The sequence below is a fragment of the Macaca nemestrina genome, chromosome 6 (assembly GCF_043159975.1).
Source record: "Macaca nemestrina isolate mMacNem1 chromosome 6, mMacNem.hap1, whole genome shotgun sequence".
In the NCBI taxonomy this organism is placed as follows: Eukaryota; Metazoa; Chordata; class Mammalia; order Primates; family Cercopithecidae; genus Macaca; species Macaca nemestrina.
In genome coordinates this window covers 60959927-60980177 of record NC_092130.1, presented here as the reverse complement: position 1 = coordinate 60980177, position 20251 = coordinate 60959927, and the positions used below count along the sequence as shown (strand labels likewise).

The window sequence follows — 20251 nt, the reverse complement described above, 5'->3', positions numbered from 1 at the left end:
CCGGAACAAGTATTTCAGACTTTCTCCGATAAACTAAATGTGCCAGTACCAGAGACTCCAGGAAAAACCAGAAATTTGTTTTTGCAATTAGCCGAGCATGTAGCCCAGTCTCTAAATGTCACTTCATGTTATGTTTGTCAAAAAACTGTAATAGGAGATCAATGGCCATAAGAAGCCCGATAATTAGTGCCTACAGACCCAGTTTCTGATGAATTCCTGGTCCAAAAGAATCACCCTGATCATCTCTAGGTTCTAAAAGTCTTAATTATTGGACAATATTGCATGGCTAAGAAAAAGAAAAAAATTCACTCATTCTGTAGGATGACTTAGTTGTCTGGGGGCAAACATTGTGTAATGGTACTGAAAAAAAAACCAGTTACATGGTGGAGTTCCAATTACACAGAAAGAGATTCATTCAGTAAATTTCCAAAGTTGCAGACTGTCTGGACCCACCCAGAATTCCACCAGGACTGGACTGCCCCCACCGGGTTTTACTGGATATGTAGACATAAAGCCTATGCTAAGCTGCCTGACCAGTGGACAGGTGGTTGTGTTATTGGCACTATTAAACCATCTTTCTTCCTACTGCCCATAAAATGAGGCGAACTCCTGGGCTTCCCTGTCTATGCTTCCCGCAGAAAATGAAGCATAGCTATAGGTAATTAAAAAGATGATAAATGACCTCCTAAAAATTATACAATACTATAGGCCTGCCACTTAGATACAAGACAGCTCATGGGAATACTGGACCCCCATTTACATGCTCAACTGAATCATATGGTTGCAAGCTATTTTAAAAATCATCACTAATAAAACTGGTCAAGCCTTGACTATTCTGGCCCAGCAAGAAACTCAAGTAAGAAATGCTATCTATCAAAATAGATTGGCTCTCAACTACTTGCTAGCAGCTGAAAGAGAGGTCTATAAGAAATTTAACCTTACTAATTACAGTCTACACACAGATAATCAAAGGCAAGTAGTTAAAGACACAGTTAAAAATATGACAAAACTGACACATGTGCCTGTACAAGTGTAGCACAAATTCGACCCTGAAGCCATGCTTAAAAATTACTTCCCAGCGCTAGAAGGATTTAAAACTCTTACAATAGAAGTTATAATAGTAATAAGAACCTGCTTACTGCTCCCCTGTTTGCTACCTGTACTTCTTCAAATGATAAAAAAGCTTCATTCCTACCTTAGTTCACCAAAATGCTTCAGCACAAGTGTACTACATGAATCACTATCAATCTATTGCACAAGAAGACATAAGTAGCAAAAATAAGAGTGAAACCTCCCAATAATAAAAAGTGAGAGTCTCAAAGGGGGGAAATGAGGAAAGAGAGACACCCTTTCATATTGTTTTACATTGTTTTATACTCAGTACCTGTTTTAAGAAAAAACAAGGAAGTAAAACTAAAGACAGGCAGCCGGTGCCAGACCTGAAACCAGGCCTGGGCCTGCCTGGCCTAAACCCAGTAGTTAAAAATCAACTCATAACTTAGAAACCGATGTTATTCATAGATTCCAGACATTGTATAGAAGAACATTGTGGAAATCCCTGCCCTGTTCTGTTTCTCTGACCACTGGTGCATGCAGCCCCTGTGATGTTCACCCTGCTTGCTCAAATCAATCACAACCCTTTCATGTAAAATCTTTAGCGTTGTGAGCCCTTAAAAGGGACAGAAATTGTGCACTCCGGGAGCTCGGATTTTAGGGCAGTAGCTTGCCAATTCTCCCGGCTGAATAAATCCCTTCCTTTTCCAACTTGGTGTCTGAGAGGTTTTGTCTGTGGCTAGTCCTGCTACAGTATTATTAATATTCCCAGCCCTCTGTGCCCTGCTGCCATGTAGTAGGGGCTTAATTGATGTTTACATCCTACTCCCACCAGAAGGTCCCTCACCCTTGAAAGTGGCTACCCCAGGCCAGGGCCCCTCAACAGACTGAAGATCCAGATTCTATTCTGTCCTGGCAGTTTCCGGTGGCCCCTGAGAAGGGCAAGCCTTCGGCTCCCCAGGCAAGGACAGTCACAGCTAAGTACGCGCGGGGGCGGTAGAGAGCCAGGGCTTTCCAGGAGCCAATGAGTCTTTAACTCCAAGAGGAAGCCCTGCATTGCCCGCCAATGTAAACCAGGAACCAGGAGTGCGTCAGCTATCATCGGGTAGACTTCACGCCAACAGAAAAAGAACAGCAAAAGAGCAGGAGGAATTTAGGGGCTTTCACGGATCATCATCATCGTAATAGTCAATAATGATGGCAGCAGACACTAACATTCACGCGTTCTTAAGTGCAAGGCACAATGCACATGTGTATGGCCCCATTTTACCCTCTCAACACACTACGAGGGTTGGCGTCTCATTTTTACAACGGAAGAAACGGAGGGGCTCAGGAATAGCGTATCCTCTGCATATCTCCCAAGTGGGTCCTCTTCTCCAGCGCCCCAGCGGTCTGGGCCTCGCGGTACCAGTCCGGCTCCCAGGCCGCCGCCCAGCCCTTCTCCGCGCTCTCCTGCGCCTGGGCCACTCCCGACCCCTGCTGTCCCGACCCCTGCTGTCCCGACCCCTGCTGTCCCGACCCCTGCTGTCCCGACCCCTGCTGTCCCGACCCCTAGCTCCTCCTCTCCCACTCCGCCCAGCCCCAGCCGCTGGGCTCCTCCTTCCCTGCACGCTCCGCCCCCGACCTCCCGGCTCCTCCCCGGCCTGCCCGCCACACCCCTGGACCCTCCTGCAAGTTCCGCCCCTGGTCCCCGGCTCCTTTTCTCCCGCCAGCTCTAACCCGCGCTTGGCTAAGGTCCGCGGGAGCCCGCGAGCCACCGAACGAGTAGAGAACTCGGCGCCGCCAAACAGCCCAGCTCGTGCCTCAGCGTCCCGGCGCCGCCGCGCCAGTCCTCCGAGTAAGTGGCTCCTGGGCGCTCCAGTCCCGCGCACACCCCCGCGCGCCTCTCCCGCCGCTGGGCTGCCGGCTGCTCTTGGGGCGCGCCCCCGGCTCAGAGAGTTTCGGAAGCGAGTGTGAGTGTGAGTGGGTGCGTTTGAGCAACTTGTGTAGGTGGGTGTGCGTACGAGTGTGTGCGGGAGCGCACAGCCTCGGAAACTCCCCGTAATTTTACTCAGTTCCAGTGCCGCACTGAGGATTCAAGACCCCTTGCCAGGAACCCTTACCTATTCAGGGCGACCTCTTCACCACCTCCTGCTCTGAGCCTCATTCCTTCCCTCCCTTTGTAACTCGGCTCCCGCTATTTGTCACGTCCTCCTGTAACCGCACATGCTGGCGAAAGCACTGCCCGGGTTATCAGGGTGCCCCAGATTGCAGACTGAGATGCTGGCCTGAGATTGTAATCCAACCTTGCATTGTAAAACAGGCAGAGACCAGAGCCCTGCTTTGAGATCATTCGATGGAGACTTCCTTTGAGGAAGAAAGTGTGTGTGTGTGTGTGTGTGTGTGTGTGTGTGTGTGTGTGTGTGTACATGACTGCACATGTGGCACTGGAGCCCTCAGCACCTGCTTCAAAGACACCTGATGAGCGCCCAGGCTCCTCGGACTCCGGGCGACTGATAGGCACGTTCAAGACCAGGCTGACCCAAACAGGCTTAGGCACCTCGAATATGTTTATTGCTTCAGTGACACTGTATTCCTAAACCAACAGATTTTCTAAAACACAGAAGCTCTATGTAGAAAGAGCAGTATCCCTAGAGGAATCATGGAAAGAATCAAACAGTAGTTCAGTGCCCAGTGTTGAAACAAGAAAATCCTTGGATTGCTTAAGACTGATAATTCTATCCCTACATAATTATTTTTGCAGGGGGAGGTGGGGATCAGTACTCCCTCAGTGCAGGACATATTTCTGCATTTAAAAAAGTAATTGGAAGCTTTGCTATCATAACAGCAGTATTATACAAATGGTTTCTTCATCTATAAAGTGATTGCCTGGTTGCTGGGGTCCTATCTAATTTTAATAGTTGCTCTGAGTTCTTCTACATTTCAGTTTATTCTTGCTACTTTCTTGCTATGAAAGTAGAATATTCTCCTACTTCCTTGATAATAATCCATTTAAGAGATGCTCAAATCACATTCTAAGTAGAAACTATTCGTTGAGGGTAAGGATAACAAAGCTGTGTGGCCAAAGGAAATAACCAAAAAGGGTAGGTTTTAAGAAGCCATTGTGCATTGGCACATGAAAGGTAAGAGTTAATAAATCACTGTTAAGTGCTGCTTATCGCAGCCGATATTTTTATCCTGGTTTGAATCCTGTGTTACACAGAAGTGTTTCCACACTGTTTTCACTAAGGAAACATTATGCTTTGCAGTGTAAACATATGACTGCATCTCTCTTTAAGGAAAGAAATAATTATCACATTTAATTAAACACTTAGACACATTTATTGCCACCGTCTAATTAGATCTGTCATGAGGAGTTAAGTCAGCAAGCTATTGTTGTTGTTGTTTTTAGAGATAGGGTCTCGCTATGTTGCCCGAGCTGGTCTTGAACTCCTGGGCTCAAGCAATCCTCCTGCCTCAGCCTCCTGAGTAAGTGGGACTACAGGGGCCCTCAAGTAATTGTTAATATTCTAGCTAATAACACAATTTGCTTTTTTGTGGATTTTTGGATGCCTTTTCTCTTCCATACACATTTAATTGGCTCCCCCATTCACTGCCCATCTTTTGAGTTTTTACTTGTAATCTGAGTAAATAAAGTTTAGGGAAGTAGACTAGCACCTACTCCTCTGTAAAATAGGAATCCCTTAGATACTGAATGTGTTGTGTTAAGCTCTTTGGATTGACATATGTAGACTTTATAAACCATTATATTAATCTATATTATGTGATGATTTAAGAATCATTAATAAATCAATGAATAAAACAAGGTTCTACCAAAATCACAGTGATCCTGCACAAATGGGCCTTTTAAACATTTTCTTTAAGGGCAACTTTTACTCTGTGTGCCTTTTGTTCCAGTGTGTTTAAACTCACCAAGAAAAGTTGGTGTGAGTTGAGAAATCTCATGTTTGTTGTCTCTTGATTTTCTATTTCAGACTACATTGCTAGACAGAGTCGCTGTGTATGTGTTGAGCTGTTGTGAGGACAGGCTGTCCTGGGATCCTAAACAGAATAGCAGAAACCTGGGGGTGAACACACGGCAGAGGCCAGGAACAGAGTATTTTATGAGGCCAGTTCTTTGCAATTCTCATTCTGTTGAAATGGAGGAAAGGGTGTGTGGAGAGGAATGATTGCATCCAAACAGTACTAATTAGGAAATGCTGAGTTGGAGGAGGAGTGAATTTCTATGTGACTTATGACTTGGAGAACTTCACAGAGGTAATCTTTAAAGTTGAGTCTGCTGCAGTGCCAGGCACTGCAGAGGTCTCATATTTAATTGATACAGTTAATCCTTTTCTGCAGGAGATAGCCCAATGTGGTAGTAACACCCTGGAGATTTCATTCCTTCTCAGAATTGAGCTTTGTTCCACATCATGTAGAATGGTCCATTCCCCACGCCCTCCATTTATGCCTGATAGCAGTTGAAGGGGCTGAACATGAGATAACCTGCAGGAGACAGGGGAGAAACAGTGATGATAAATAAGGGCCACCTGCTTTTTCACAGAGGGGAATGGCATAGGGCCTATTAGTACAATCCCCGTGCTGGGGCATTGACTTTGGCAATGGCGACACGCACAGGGGCCAACCTGGATAACAAAATGGACAATTTCCCCTGCTTTGGCATTCTCTGGGATCTCTGGCTCTGATACAGAAGTTAAGGGAAGGAATTGTGTGCTGCCAGATTAACTTTTATCACCTCACCCCTCCTCATACTGCCCGCATCCTGCATTTAATACCAAATGCACACAACAAGAACTCAACAAACACTGAAAAGGCCCTCGTAACACCCAATCTTTGTGTTTCCCTGTGGCTAAGAATTTTCTTCCCATACTCTTGTGTCTGGTTTCGATGACTATGGCCCTGGAGTCTGAGCCAACTGCAGTTTCTAAGTTTTTATACTTCAGCTGTGCTGCCCAGTAGCTGAAAATGAGTGATTTGTAGAGGGTAAAAAACAAAAACAGAGACAGAGAACCATGTTGCAAAATGTAAAGGAGGTCAGTTCATTTTTAGCCTACATTTTGGCCTGAAGAGGAGGAAATGAGCTACAAGTGGAGTGTAGATAATTCTAGAATGGCAGAGCCAAGGGGCATCTTGGAAACCACCTGGTCTGTGGCCTTATACCCTATGGTTGCTGTTCCTCAACTTTGGAGGTGTCCACCTCCTTAGTCCAGCTTGCAGGAGGAGAGCACCATTCATTTACACAGCAGGCATTTACTGAGCTCCTGCTCTGTGCCTGGTACAGCACACCCTTCTCATGTTTACGTGAAAGCCTTGGGATTTGAGAAGGCAGGTAACTTGCGGAAAGATGCCTGTTGATAAGAAGGAGTCCCCGAAGGTAAGTTGCTAATGGCAAAAATGGGTTTGGAAGTCTCTTGTGTTTCACCAAGGAAAGTAAAGGTACTTCCTTAGTCAGGACAGTAGAATGATATTCAAAATATCTGTCTTTCTCAACAATAAGAAACTCAAAGAAGCACATTTCTTCCAACATCTGTTTCAAATAACCAGTGGTATTACTGAAACAAACCTGATTCCATAGGATTTTGTTTTACATCAGACAGAAGGTACCTGAGAATTGTTTGAAAATGTCACAGGCTCAGCAATAATCAAATCATACCCAGCCCATCCTTTTAGAGAGCAGTTGCTTTATCTCTGGAAGCAAGTGTTTATGGTTCAGAACCAAGGTAGCTGAGGTTCAGAACCAGCTGCAAAGCTGGGTGTGTGCCAAAAAGCTTGTTTTCCTAGGCTTGCCCTTTTCCGTATAGGACAAGGGGGATTAAAAACCAACACGGTGATGTTTCTGTCAAGACGACTGGGGGCTAGGTATACAGATCTTTTCCACTAAAAACAAAAACAAGGGTTGCGGGGAGGTGGTCACAGGAATGAGACTCCAGGTTAACTTGTGAACACCTCTGGGTTAGTTTCTTTAATAACAGATAATTAAATTAAGTTCAAAATTCCACTTGTAGTTTCCTTAAACATCGGGAATAAAGATGACTTTAGTCAAGAAGTAGTTGGTTCCAATGACTTTGCTGGAACCAGCACCTACTGTCTCAGCCCCTGCTGGCTGTGTGGCTTTGGACAGTCTGCTTTGCTCTCTGAGCCGGTTTCTTCACCAGAGTAAAAACTGGGGATAGTATTTACGTTGTAGGATTGTTGTGCAGATTACAGCAGATGTTCCTCTGCTGTGTCAGTGTGCAGAAGGCACCTATTAAGTGGAGGACTTGGTTAGATTGGCCAAATAGGTCTCATTCCAGTAAGCCTTAGTACTGAGCCACAGTGGAGTAGAGAGGGAAAGTAGTAACTTGTGTCATATGTGGTTTTAGCATGAATTCTTTTTTCCTTTAACGATGCCAGAGGAGCCCAGAGAATGGGGTGAATGTAGCACAACTTCAATGATTGCCAGCTGCAGGGTCACATGATTATATAAGGGAAATGTTGCCACTGCTGCCAAAGATAAGTGAGCCAGAGCAGGGCATTCGAGTTTTATGTGCCTGAGAACGAAGAAGAGCCATAGTACCCATTAAGCTTCACTGCATGAGGGAAGCTTTCAAAAGACCTATTACAGTTAAATTGTGAGCAGTGGGTTGGCCTTTCACAACTCCCATGTTTAAAACAGGTAGTGAATGAAACTAGATTATCTAAGACAGACAGCTGCCCTTGGTGTTGCAAAGGGAATCGGGCTGGCGTGTCTTCAGGGGAAGTTGCGTGAGTTCCGGGAGGCCCAGGACAGGGACCGCATCTGCAGGATTAGGCACCAGGACAAGGTCTTTTGGGAACACAGTACTCAGCAAGGTACACAGTGACTCTTGGATATTTTAAAGGAGCCAAAAAGTAAGCAACAGCCCACTCAGTCAATACCCTCTTTAAGCCTGGCTTCAAACCAAATTCATTTAGCTCAAGACTTCCTCATTCCCAACTCTTATTTATTACTCTTATTTATCATTTGTTCAACAAAATGAGGTTTGTTTTTTTGTTTGTTTGTTTGTTTTTACAACATGACTGTCAACAAAAATAGGGGAGATGGAGATTGTGGTGTGCGTCATGTAGGCCTAACTACACTCATCCTTTCCTGTCCTGAGCTCTCATCTGACTGTGTTCAGACCCTCACACCCATGCAGACACGAAAAGAAATGCCACGGTCTTCTGAGAAAAAAATGCATGGACAGTGTTGGTGACAGAGTGAAAGTTACAGAACAAACTTTGGTCACGTAAATCTTTGGGAAGTAAGTGCAGTACCTCATTCCATCACTCAGTGGTCAGGAAACTACTCTCTTATTTTTCCTTCTTCACTCTTTAAAGGGTTGAGATTGTTTTCTGGAAAATGGCAGGTGTTTGGTTAAATCCTGTTTCACTACACTTGAAAGGCAGAGTAGTCCTCACTTAGTGATGGAATTCCTTTTGTCTTGAGGCAGAATTAGGCTGCTAGTGACTCATGAAGTATACCTGGAAGAGGTGAATGAGCTCAGGCCTTCCCAACATCCGGTGATGACCTCTGTTTGCACACACGTAGCCACTTTGCTCCTTCGCTGTTATGACCTGGAATGACTGATAGTGCCTGAAGGAACAGCTGCTATTACTTGCCAGGGTAAGAGACCCTGTGTAAATAGGGAGCCTCCTAAAGAAGCAAGGATTCCCTGCCCTGTGTACCTGTGGTGCTTATCACCTCCCTGTCAGGGAGGCTCTGCCCAGGTGGGGTAGTTTGAGGACATCATTTTCTGGGCAGCCACAAAAGTGATACACCAAATGAAACTTTGAACTTATCCAATGTGCTGTATTTGAGGGCTCATCTGGGACTTATAGCTCTGAACCTGACTGTAAGTCAGAATCACCAGTGAAGCTTGATGCAAATTGAGAACCCCTCGCCTGGGATACTTATGGGACTCATTTTCCTGTCTTGTTCTAGAAAGAAGCTTATTTAGGCAGCAGCTAGCTGTAGGGATTTTTTTTTTTAATTATTATTATTATTTTTTTGGCAGTGGAAAGAGCTCTTGAAAGTACAGAATGACTTTAAAGTGTAAAGATTAAAATGAACACAACATATAAAATGAACACAGCATATAAAATGGACACCTGTGTACCCATCTTGAGAAATAACAAAGTTGTTTTTATAGGTCTTCACTGGGTGGAAAAATATTGACAAGCAACCAAGTCAAGAACAAAAAATAACAACTGAAACAATTAGTGGTGTCCCACAAATAGATCCAGGAATTGAAGGCCATGAAACAGAGACATTGGAGAGTCTGCCCAATGTTCATTAGTTGAAAATCTAGACTTTGAGTCACTGACAATGCTGACATCATAAATCCAGTATGGCGGCTGACTTAAGGATAACTCAGGTGGTTTGTAGATACTGAACTGGGATGGGCGCCCTTATTTCAACAGGGGCACATGTTTGGAAGAGCCCACACCCAACTCAGGACTCGGAGTTGCCAAGCGGACCGTTTCCCCTACCCCAGGCCTGTTCCCTGTCCTGAGGTCCTGGTACCTCCAGGAATCTATTCTGTTCTCAGAGTGTCCCCCTCATTTTATAATGGTAGAAAACGAGAAAATGAAAAACAGATCATTTTTTTTCTTTGAAGCCATATTCTGTAACTTCCTCCCTCTGCTTTTGCATTTTGGGTTTTGCCAGTACTTGAGACTTCTCTATTTCTGAATTTTAGTCAGTTTTTAATTTATTCTTACAGGGGCCATGGAAATTATGAATAATAAAGGTCTGCTACTGATGATACATAGTACTAATTTTAGAAGAATGACAGCTTTTTTTTTTTTTTTTTCCCCTCCAGATTTAAATATTTGAACAGAGAATGACAGGTATGAAACTGACTAATTCAGGTCTGGCCTCTGCCTTCCTCTGTAGTCAGCCATCCCCCAGTTTGCTGCCCTGGAGTTGAGCACACCAGGACCTTCCAGCCTCACCATTAGGGAAATGAGGCAGATAGAGGAGGTTGGGCAGTGACTTGTGGAGACAGGTGGCAGGGGCAGAGGATTAACCACCCAAGTCCTGTAAGCATATCCAACTGAATTTTACCCTTTAATCAGTCTTTCGTAAGTTCTGCTTTCTTTCTCTCTCTCTCTCTCTCTCTCTTTTTTTTTTTTTTTTTTTTTGATATGGAGTCTTGCTCTGTCTCCCAGGCTGAAGTGCAGTGGTGCAAACTCAGCTCACTACAACCTCTACCTCCCGAGTTCAAGCGATGCTCCTACCTCAGCCTCCCGAGTAGCTGGGATTATAGGCACACACCACCACGCCTGGCTAATTTTGGTATTTTTAGTAGAGGCAGGGTTTCACCATGTTGGCCAGGCTGGTCTCGAACTCCTGACCTCAAGTGATCCACCTGCCTTGGCCTCCCAAAGTGTTGGGATTACAGGCGTGAGCCACTGCACCTGGCCTGAAAGTTCTGGTTTTTTATGGTTGCCTTTAGTGATGATAGTGTACCACATAAGTGTATTAGTTTGCAGGGGCTGCCATAACAAAATACCACAGACTGGTGGCTTACACAACAAAAATTTATATTCTCACAGTTCTGGAGACTGGAAGTTCAAGATCAAGACGTCAACAGGTTTGGTTTACCTGAGGCCTCCCTTCTTGCCTTTCGGATGGCCATGTTTCTGCCGTATTCTCACAAGAACATTTCTCTGTGCACATCCCTGGTGTCTCTCCCTTTTCATAGGATATCAGTCATATTAGATTAGGGTCCCACCCTTATGATCTCATTTAACCTTAATTCTTTATTAGAGGCTGTCTCCAAATACAGCCATAATGGAGATTAGAGTCTCAGCATATGAATTTGGGGGCTATATTTCAGTCTGTAACAATTGCCTTTATAAAGGATATTAGTTGTTCCCCTTTACACAGGGAGGATCATTTCAAGACCTCCAGTCTATGCCTGAAACCGCACGTAGTTCTGAACCCTATATAAGCTATACTTTTTCCTATACATGTGTACCTATGATAAAATTTAATTTTTAAATTAGGCATAGTAACAGATTAACCATAATACCAAATAATAAAATAGAACAATTATAACAATATATTGTAATAAGAGTTATGTAAATGTGGTCTTTCTCTCTTCACTTGCTCTCAAAATATCTTGTATACTGCACTCACCTATTTTCAGACTGCATGCTCTATGATCACACTGCAACTGTGGAAACCGAGACCATAGATATGGTGGCCTACTGAGGAGACCACACTGTTTGTGTTGTGATTGTCATATGGTTTATTTCTATATATATGTATAATCCCCACAAATTATAGTTTTTTCTTTAAACAATGATCTTTTGAAGAAATTAAAACAGAAGAAAAATACCCACTTACTGTGTGTGGGGCTTCTGATTTTTTAGTGTACACCCAAGTTTCCATCAGGGATTTTTTTTTTGTCCTTCAGGCTGAAGAGTAAAAATTTTTAATATTTTAGCTCACATCCACTGGCCACAGATTCTCTCAGCTTGTTGTGTGTGCGCACACCTGGCGTCTGTGTGTCCAGCTCTCCTCTTACAAGGACACCAATCAAATTGGATTGGGGCCCACCGTAAGACTAATTTTAACTGAGTCACCTCTTTAAAAATTCTGTTTCCAAATGCATTTGCTTTCTGAGATATTAGGAGTTAAGGCTTCAGCATATGAACTTTTTGGTGTTTCTTAGTCTGTTTGTACTGCTGTAACAAAATATCTGAGACTGGGTAATTTGTAAATAACAGAAATTTATTTTCCATAGTTCTGGAGGCTGGAGATTCAAGATCAAGGCACCTACAGATTCAGTGTCTGGTGAGGGCAGCTCTGGGCTTCCAAGATAGTGCTTTTTTGCTGTGTCCTCACATGGTAGATGAGACGGGAGGTGGAGGGGCAAAAGGCACTGGGGTAATCCTTTCAACCTCTTTTGTAAGAGCACTAATCCACTCATAATGGTGAAGCCTTTATGACTTAATGACTTCTAACCACCTCTTAATACCACCACCTTGGGGTTTAGGTTTCAACATATGAATTTTGAGGGGAGATACACCTTCAAAACCATAGCAGGAGGGACGCAATTCAAATCATTACAATCAGGATGCTTTAGGCTGCAGTTAAGCAAATGCCAATGAACAGTGATTTGATAATAAAGACATTAAATTATCTTATATGAAGGGCAATCTGGGATTGGGTAGATTCAGGATTGGATCCTTGGCTAAACAGTGTCATCAGGGATCAGTTCTATCTATTCTCATCCTTAGCATGTTACATTTTTATCTGCAGACTTGCCACTTTGTGGGCAGAAAATAGCTTTCTCAGCAACAGGTATCACAGGTTCCTGCCAACCTCTTTTTAAGACAGGAAGATGTGTGTGTGTGAAGGGTGGACACAGAGGGCAGCAATAACTTGGTTCTCGTGTAGTGTTTATCCCTTTTCATCCAGGAGTAAAATCTTTCCTGAAGCCTCCTGAGGCCTCATTGGCCAGAACTGAGTCACAGCCTTAAGGGAAGCTGTAAAAGTGAGTATTGGGCATTGAGGGAGAACCTCTATTGTGGGAGGTTGGCTGTGCCCATAGAAGAAGGGAAGGGGCATGGTTACAGGGTGGACAAGAAGCACCTATACTAACCCTGGGCTCCCGTTCCCTAGAGGCCAGTTACAGCCATCAGTATTCCTGATACTAATAATCCCAGGTTTCGTTGGAGTTAAAACTAACCACCCATAATGGTAATTGGGAGGAGAAAACCAAATAATGATATGGAAGTTGTTGAAAATCACATATACTTAATTACTAGTAGCTGTGACTTTTTCTTACTCTTTTTCATTTTAAAACTGACTGGACGTATCTTGAAGCAGTGATTTTTTAATGTTAAAGATCATAGGTTTATAAAATAGCACTACTTACTTTGGAGAAGGCATCCTGCATTCCAGCCAGAAAGGTATCCATCATATAGAGAGTTCCTTAATTTTCCAGAAATGTTTGCCATCCCAGTAATCATGGCAACCACTTATTGAGTACTTAGGGTGGGCCAGCAGATACTGTGCCGAGTGCTTTATACACATTATTTAATTTCATCTTCAGAAGGGATGTGTGAGAAAGATACTATTGTTAATCCTTGTTTACAGATAAGGAATTGAGGCTTAAGGAGGTTAAGTAACATGCTGTGAGTGCCTGGCCATGCTGGGATTTACACTCTGGTGGCATAGCTCTCCCCTCCCATACTTGTGCTATAGGGTGTTACCCTTCAATAATAGTGCCACAAACACCCTCCTTTTCTGTGAACTCTCAAAGGCTGTTACCTCTCCAACCAGCCTGGTTCTGCTACAAAGCTTGTCTCCGTGTTTCATTCAACAACAAATAGTAGAAGGATGAACCATGGGGTGTGCAGAGCTGGTCACACCACATCTCATGGAGTGTGAGATGTGTCATCTTATATTTGTGAGAACCCGATGCCCAGCTGTTCATTGCAATTCTGGTAGATATCTAAGAGGTTATTTTTTTATTTTATTTTATTTTATTTATTTGTTATATGTGTTTTTTTTAGAGATGGGGTCTTGCTCTGTTGCCCAGGCTAGAGTGCAGTGGCTAGTCACAGGTGCAATCCTAGCCCACTACAACCTCAAACTCTTGGCCTCAAGCAATTCTCTCGCCTCAACCTTTTGTGTAGCTGTGGGACTACAAAGGTCCATGCCACCACACCCAACTCTAAGAAGTCATTTTGAATTGAGATTGCTCTTGAGGTATTTTGGAGCATGTCATTCGTTATACACTTTTTTAAATAATTTAAGGGTTATAAGGCAAATTTTAATTAAACAATGTAGATTCAGTTATTTACCTTCAAAGTGAAAAGTTCATTGAAACAGAGTCCATAAGATGCTGGTTCCTGTCTGATTTATTGCTGGGTCCCTGCACTTTCCACCTAGCACTGAGAGACACCTTGCAGCTTTTTCCGTCAGTTGGCGACTGTGCTGTAATGCCTGATAGATTTTCTTAATGCTTTTTTCGTACTTTTATTGTAAAATAAAACATAAATATCAAAAAGCCACACAAAACAAATGTACATAACTTAGTGAATTATTACAAAGCAAACACTCATATATATCACTAGCATTTAGGTCAAGAAATAGAACTTTGCCAAACGGACCAAAATCTTACATCCCATCCTGATCACATTTCCCTCTGTTCCTCCAAAGGTAAATGCCATTCTGACTTTTATAGTAATTACTTCCTTGCATGTCTTTATGGTTTTATTACCCAAATGAGCAGCCTGACCCACTGAGTTTAGTCTTACCGATAAAGAAAAAAAAAATGTATTTTAAGTCTCTTTTAATCTACAGATCCCTCTACCGGAGTCTCCTTCCTTTAACTTTTTTTTTTTTTTTATTTGTTGCAGGACCTGGGCTGTTTAATCTGTAGAGTTTCCCACAGTGTTGATAACAAGAAAGATGCACACTCATGGTACAGTTTCACTTACTACTTTGCCCTCTGTTTCCTGTATCTGGATCCAGAGACTTGATCAGATTCAGGTCTGGTTGCTTTGGCAAGATTAAAGATGACGGTGTATTCTTTCACTGGGAGACACATGGGGTCTGGTTTTTCCACACTTTTGATGTTAGCAGCTGTTGATCCTCAGTGTCTAAATCTGTTAAGTCAGTGGGGCAATTGCAGAATGGTGATACTCTAATTTTATAATTTTGATTTTATTTATTAGCTGGAATAATTTTATAAGGATAGATGCCTTTTCAATCTGTTATTTGATTGCCCAGTGGTACAATTCACATAGGAAAGGGATGTGAATTCTTTCCTATGCTTAATATATTTTATATATGCTTGATTCTTTCCTTTGATTTACTCAGTTTTCAAGAATTGATTTCATGTCATTCTCAGAAGATCACTGATTAGGGTGGTTTTTTTTTAATTGTTATGAGCTCATGGAATTAAATCTATTTTATAGGTTTTATTCCATTGAAATTTTAGTTTTTACCGAGACTCAAATTGTCTGATCTTTGACGAATGGGAGCCTCTTCAGTTGGCCCCTAAGTCCTCCTGATCTGACCTTAGTATTCTTGTTAGTTTCCTGCTGTTTGATTTGTTAAGGTGGTCCATGCTTGTCTTGTACATTTCTTGCCTATACCTGGAGTCAACCATTTTCCCAGGAAACCCTGGTTTTTTTTTTTTTAGTAAGAAATGGTATTTCAAGACTATAATCCAGACACTGGGAATCCTCATTCACTGGAATGGTTAGTATAGGCCTTTCATTGGTCAGAGTTGGGAAACACACACACACACACACACACACACACACACACACACACACACACGCACGCAAACATAAATACTCATATAAAGATAAAATACTTTGTGAGTTAATAATGCTATTTCCAATTCAAATTCAAGACTATAGGGTTTCTGTTTAACCTCTTATATATTACATTTTTATTCCTTTCCTTCTGCACTTTAAATCCTGGTTTTTTGGTCACGAGGGAAATAGACTATTATATAATTACCTATTTGATTACCCCATATTACACACACAGTAGTCTCCAAATAATGACAGTAATACTACCATTACCAGCTATGATTAATGAAAACAACAAAAATAATTTCTTTGGCATATGCCATACTAATTCTGCCCCACGTTAAAAAAAATGTTTAGTACTTCTGCATCATCAGATCTTATTATTGTTATATATTAAAATATCTCCCTTTTAATACTCATTTGGTCTTATTTGTACAGGTTGTTGTATATACATCATGCTTATCACTTGTCCTCATATCAGTGTCTCTAGACATTTTGATTGAAGCTCTTTCTTTAGTAGATTTAATAGGAAAGGATCATGGGAACAATATTCCCTAATTTCTTGATAAAACTTGGTCTGTGACCTTTATAATTAAGGGTCACTGTTGTCTGATATAAAATCCTTGGCTCACATTTTCTTTCCTTGAGAATCTTAAATATGTCACTCCATTTTCTTCTGATGTAAACTATTGTTGTCTGAAAGTCTAATGATGATGATCTCAATGTTTTCCCACTATACGAGCTACTCTTTTAGCACTTTTCAGAGTATCAACTATATATAATTTCATTCAGTTGACAGAGTATGAGCATTTCAGTACTGTAACTAGCGAGCTGTTATGTTACCAAATCTGAGCGTATGACTTGGTCAACTGTGGTGCCAAATAATCTCTTTCTGCTCTTGACCCAGAATAAGCCACTTACTCTCAGTAACTGTAGGTTTTTTATCTTTGTAACCTCCGCTGGACCTTGTAAATAGTACAGAATTAACACTAAACATATACTTGCTTATGAAATAAATGCTGTGGAAGGATGTGGGCTTTTTTCTTGTTCTTATTAGCCTGTTGGGATCTGTCCCATCCCTTTGCCTCTTTTCCTCTGATCCGGTGAGGCTTTGCCTTTGTGTTCCTTGAGACAGGCCCTTCCCCTGAGCAGAAGGTATGAGGGTGCAGCACCCGTCGGTTCTGGGTTGTCCTGTGTCCGGTTTTCAGACTGTGTTCTTGTTGTATTGCATTTTCAGTACTAGCATGTTGGGAACTCCTGGCTCACAGAGTATCTGACTCCACAGTAAGGCCACTGTGGTCCCCATGCCTGCTTGCCCTTTTCTTTGTCTACACCTTGATCTATTCTTTTCTGGGTTTTATAGCCCAGGCCCCTGGCGTGTGGGACATAGATCCCAGCCTCTCTGTGACCTACCTTTTCTGACCACTGCATCAGTGGGTGCCGGGGATTGCACCTGCCCAGACAGGCCCTTTCTTCCTTCCTGCCCTTTCCTTTCTTGACTGATCTTTTTGGTCTTCATTTCTTGCCCATCAGAACCTTTTGCAGGGCACTGCAAAATGAGACCCTTGGCCAAGATATAACTCAGATGCATTTTGCTCAACTTACACACTGTGTTCAGCTTTTAAAATTGCCATCTCACTTAGCGGGGCATTTGTGCCAGTTTGGCCAAAGACTCTGCTGCTCCCTATTGTGTTCCTCCTGGTAGGTCATGCATTTCATTTATCTGCCTGACTCCTAGAGACAGGTGAGTTGGTGACCTCTGAACTTTGATATCTCTTGCTTCTCAAAGCATTGACCATATGGTGATGACCTTGGGCTGCCCTGTTTTATTCGTGGCCTGCACTAGTTTAGTAAGACATTCTTGCCCTGATTCTCTCACCCTGTTAGGTCCTGGCCTGTGGGCCATTCCAACTTTTTCTTTCATCCTCTTGAGTATCCCAGTCACATGTAATAATAGGAAAAAACCAATCGTATGACACTTAGCTTTTAAAAGCTTTCACTCTACAAAAACGATGAAAATGATCAAGGAGTGATAGCCTAGGCATAGTGGCCCACACCTGAAGTCCCAGCTACTCCGGAGGCTGAGGTGGGAGGATCCCCTGAGCCCAGGAGTTTGAGACCAGCCTGGCAACATAGCAAGACCCTGTTTCTATTAATTAAAAAAAGGTAATGGAATAGTGGTTCTTCCCTGATGGATGTAAATGCTTAGGTGATCTCTTATTGCAGGTATAAAGAAAAAGGGAAACTCTTAGCCTTGGTCACACCAAGGAGATCTTGCTGTAAGAGAGTCAGATATGGAAAAGCTGCCTGTGACTTGAGAAATTGCTCTTACTCCCTCCTTTTCTGTTCCTGGTCAGTGCCCTGAAGTGAGGAGCTGTAGAGTTGGGCCCTTCTCTCTGTGGCCGGGCCTGTGGGAGGCAACTCATGATCCTGACTGCTCTAGTGAATTTCTTCCCAGATCTAGTTTTTCAGGTCACAGTTGAAACAGTCCTGGAAATGACTCTTTGCTCCAAAGAATCTTTGAGACAAGTAAGTACTTGGGTTAAAAAAAAAAAAAACACAAAAACAAAACTTTCTATTCTGTTTTATTAGTTCAGCAGAAATCATACTGAAGACTTGTTCTTCTTCTGTTCTCAGCTGCCTGTCTTTTTGCCTTTTGCCTCTGGTTGGCCCATGTATGTGCCAAGTGTGACAGTAAAGGCTCAGTAGTTTTTGACCACTTACTATGTGCCAGGCACTGTACTAAGATCTCTCTATACATTGCCACATTCTTCAATGACAGTTTGAAATAAGTTCTATCATTATTATCCCGATTTTAAAGATGGGAAAACAGACTGCAAGAGCTTAAGTTGTTACCCAAGGTCAGAGGAAATCAGATATTCAAATCCGGTGGTTTCTAACCATATTGCCGTAGTTCCTCTTGCAGGAACTAAGCCACCCAGCCAGCTTGCAAGGGCTTGCTGGAGGGTAGTAACAGAGCTGGGATCCAGGGGTTAAAGGATAGCGATCTTGAATATTGTAGAACAGTTCTTCAACCAAAAAAAAAAACCAAAAAAAACTTTTGAACAGATTTTTCTCAGAGCTTTTTAAAAATCCCTGATTTAGACCAGGCGCCTGTAATCCCAGCACTTTAGGAGGCCGAGATGGGTGGATCACTTGAGGCCAGGAGTTCAAGACCAGCTTGACCAACATGGCAAAACCCCCTTCTACTAAAAATACAAAAATTAGCCTGGCATGGTGGTGCATGCTTCTAGTCCCAGCTACTTGAGAGGCTGAGGCAGGAGAATCGCTTGAACCCAGGATGAGGAGGTTGCAGTGAACCAAGATTGCACCGCTGCACTCCAACCTGGGTGACAGAGCTAGACTCCATCTACAAAAAAAAAAAAAAAAAAATTCTGTAGCATAAAAACATGACTCCAAGTCTCACAGCCTGAGTAGCCCCAGGTTTATACATCCATTGTCAGGGCTGCAGACAACTTGAGAGCAACCTGTCTTGCTGATAACAAGTCAGCAGTGTTACTAGCATTTGCTTGTTAACAATACCTCAATAAGGGACAAGAAGAAGGGAGGTGAAACTTAAATGTGCCAATTTTGAAACTTGCTAGGCATTCTAGTAGTGAGTTTGGTAGAGAAAGAAGTTAAAATTATCTAGAAATAAGGTTTTTGAATTTCTTACTATCTGTGCTATCTCTCCATATGTTGTCAGAATCTTTTTTTTTTTTTCTAATTTAAAGCATCGTTTATACCCAGTGGAATATCATAGAGAAATTTTGCTTACGTGGTCTTTTTGAAATAGTTAAGCAAAGGATGCAGCAATTATTTGGTACTAGGTAATAGGAAAAACTCTGGACAGGTGAGCAGGAGGTGGTCTGTGCAGAGACTGGGTATGTAATATTGTTGAGATGCTCAACCCCTCTGGGCTGTAATTGGTATATCTAAGAAATGTGAGTTGTCAACTATAAATCATCTCTAATCCCTCAGTGTGAAAATTCTGTATTCCGGTAATTATCACATGTACTTTTCATTGTCATTTGAAGCATGGGAACCAGGGAGTCCGAAGCTACTGGTGGAGCCAGAAGAGTAGTATCCTGGGTCCCTGTGGGAAGAAGTGCTGACTGCCCCAGTGTGGAATGAGAAATTCTGCATAAGTGGCTTTGGGTGGGAAGCCAGGAAGAACTCTGGCCCCAGAGTCTTCCCAGGAGGCTCCAGAACTACAAAATGTTTGCCTTGAGATAATCTTGTGAGTAGGTTTATTTTTAGGCTATATTTGTGTTCCCTCTCATTGCTAAGTGACTGTTAACTCTACCAACATACAAGGAAACTTTGCTAAATTATGTTTTACACAAGAGAGCCTATCTGTAAAAGTATCCAAGAAGCTGATACAAGTGACCACAAGTGAATTCATTTTGATACAAAAAGGGTTCAGTACAGCATTGTTTTTAAGAATGAACAAAACAAAAACTCGAACAACCTAAATATGGGTCAGCTGCTTTTACATACATGAGGGCGCTTCCTTGAGATGAAACACGGCAGCTTTAGAACGAGGTTGGTCTCTGTGCACTGATACGGAAAGATCTCCAACACAGATTAACTCAAAAAACAAAATACTGATCTCATCATGTGTAAAAAGGCATATTGTAAGTTTATGAGTACATAAGCCTTTTTCTTTTTTTTTTTTTTAGAAGAATGAACAATATACTGTTAGTAGTGGAACTATGAGTTGAAAGAGAGGAAAAGAGTTTAACTTTTCATTTTATACTGTCTATGTGTTTAAATTGTATAATAAAAATATATTTGGCAAAGGAGGGAATTTAGATTTCAGTTGAGGTTTTGAGGCATTCTAGTACTTTCTTAGAAAAATCTGTATAAAAAGTGCATGCTGAGAAAAGGTAGGCATTGTCTGGAAACTCTT

General features: G+C 42.3%; 1 protein-coding gene across 2 annotated transcripts in view; it reads left to right on the top strand.

Moving 5' to 3' along the window:
- Positions 1-2732: 2732 nt before the first annotated feature.
- The window catches only part of LOC105500028 (TNF alpha induced protein 8), a 123251-nt gene continuing 105732 nt past the window's right edge, over positions 2733-20251 (top strand). The window contains exon 1 of one of the 2 annotated variants that reach the window (XM_011772931.3): positions 2733-2890. In XM_011772931.3, the coding sequence (XP_011771233.1) occupies position 2890 (1 nt within the window). In that variant the 5' untranslated portion in view covers positions 2733-2889. Of the gene's footprint in view, positions 2891-14479; positions 14499-20251 lie in introns of those variants that run through there. The other variant, XM_071098561.1, reaches the window with a different exon arrangement.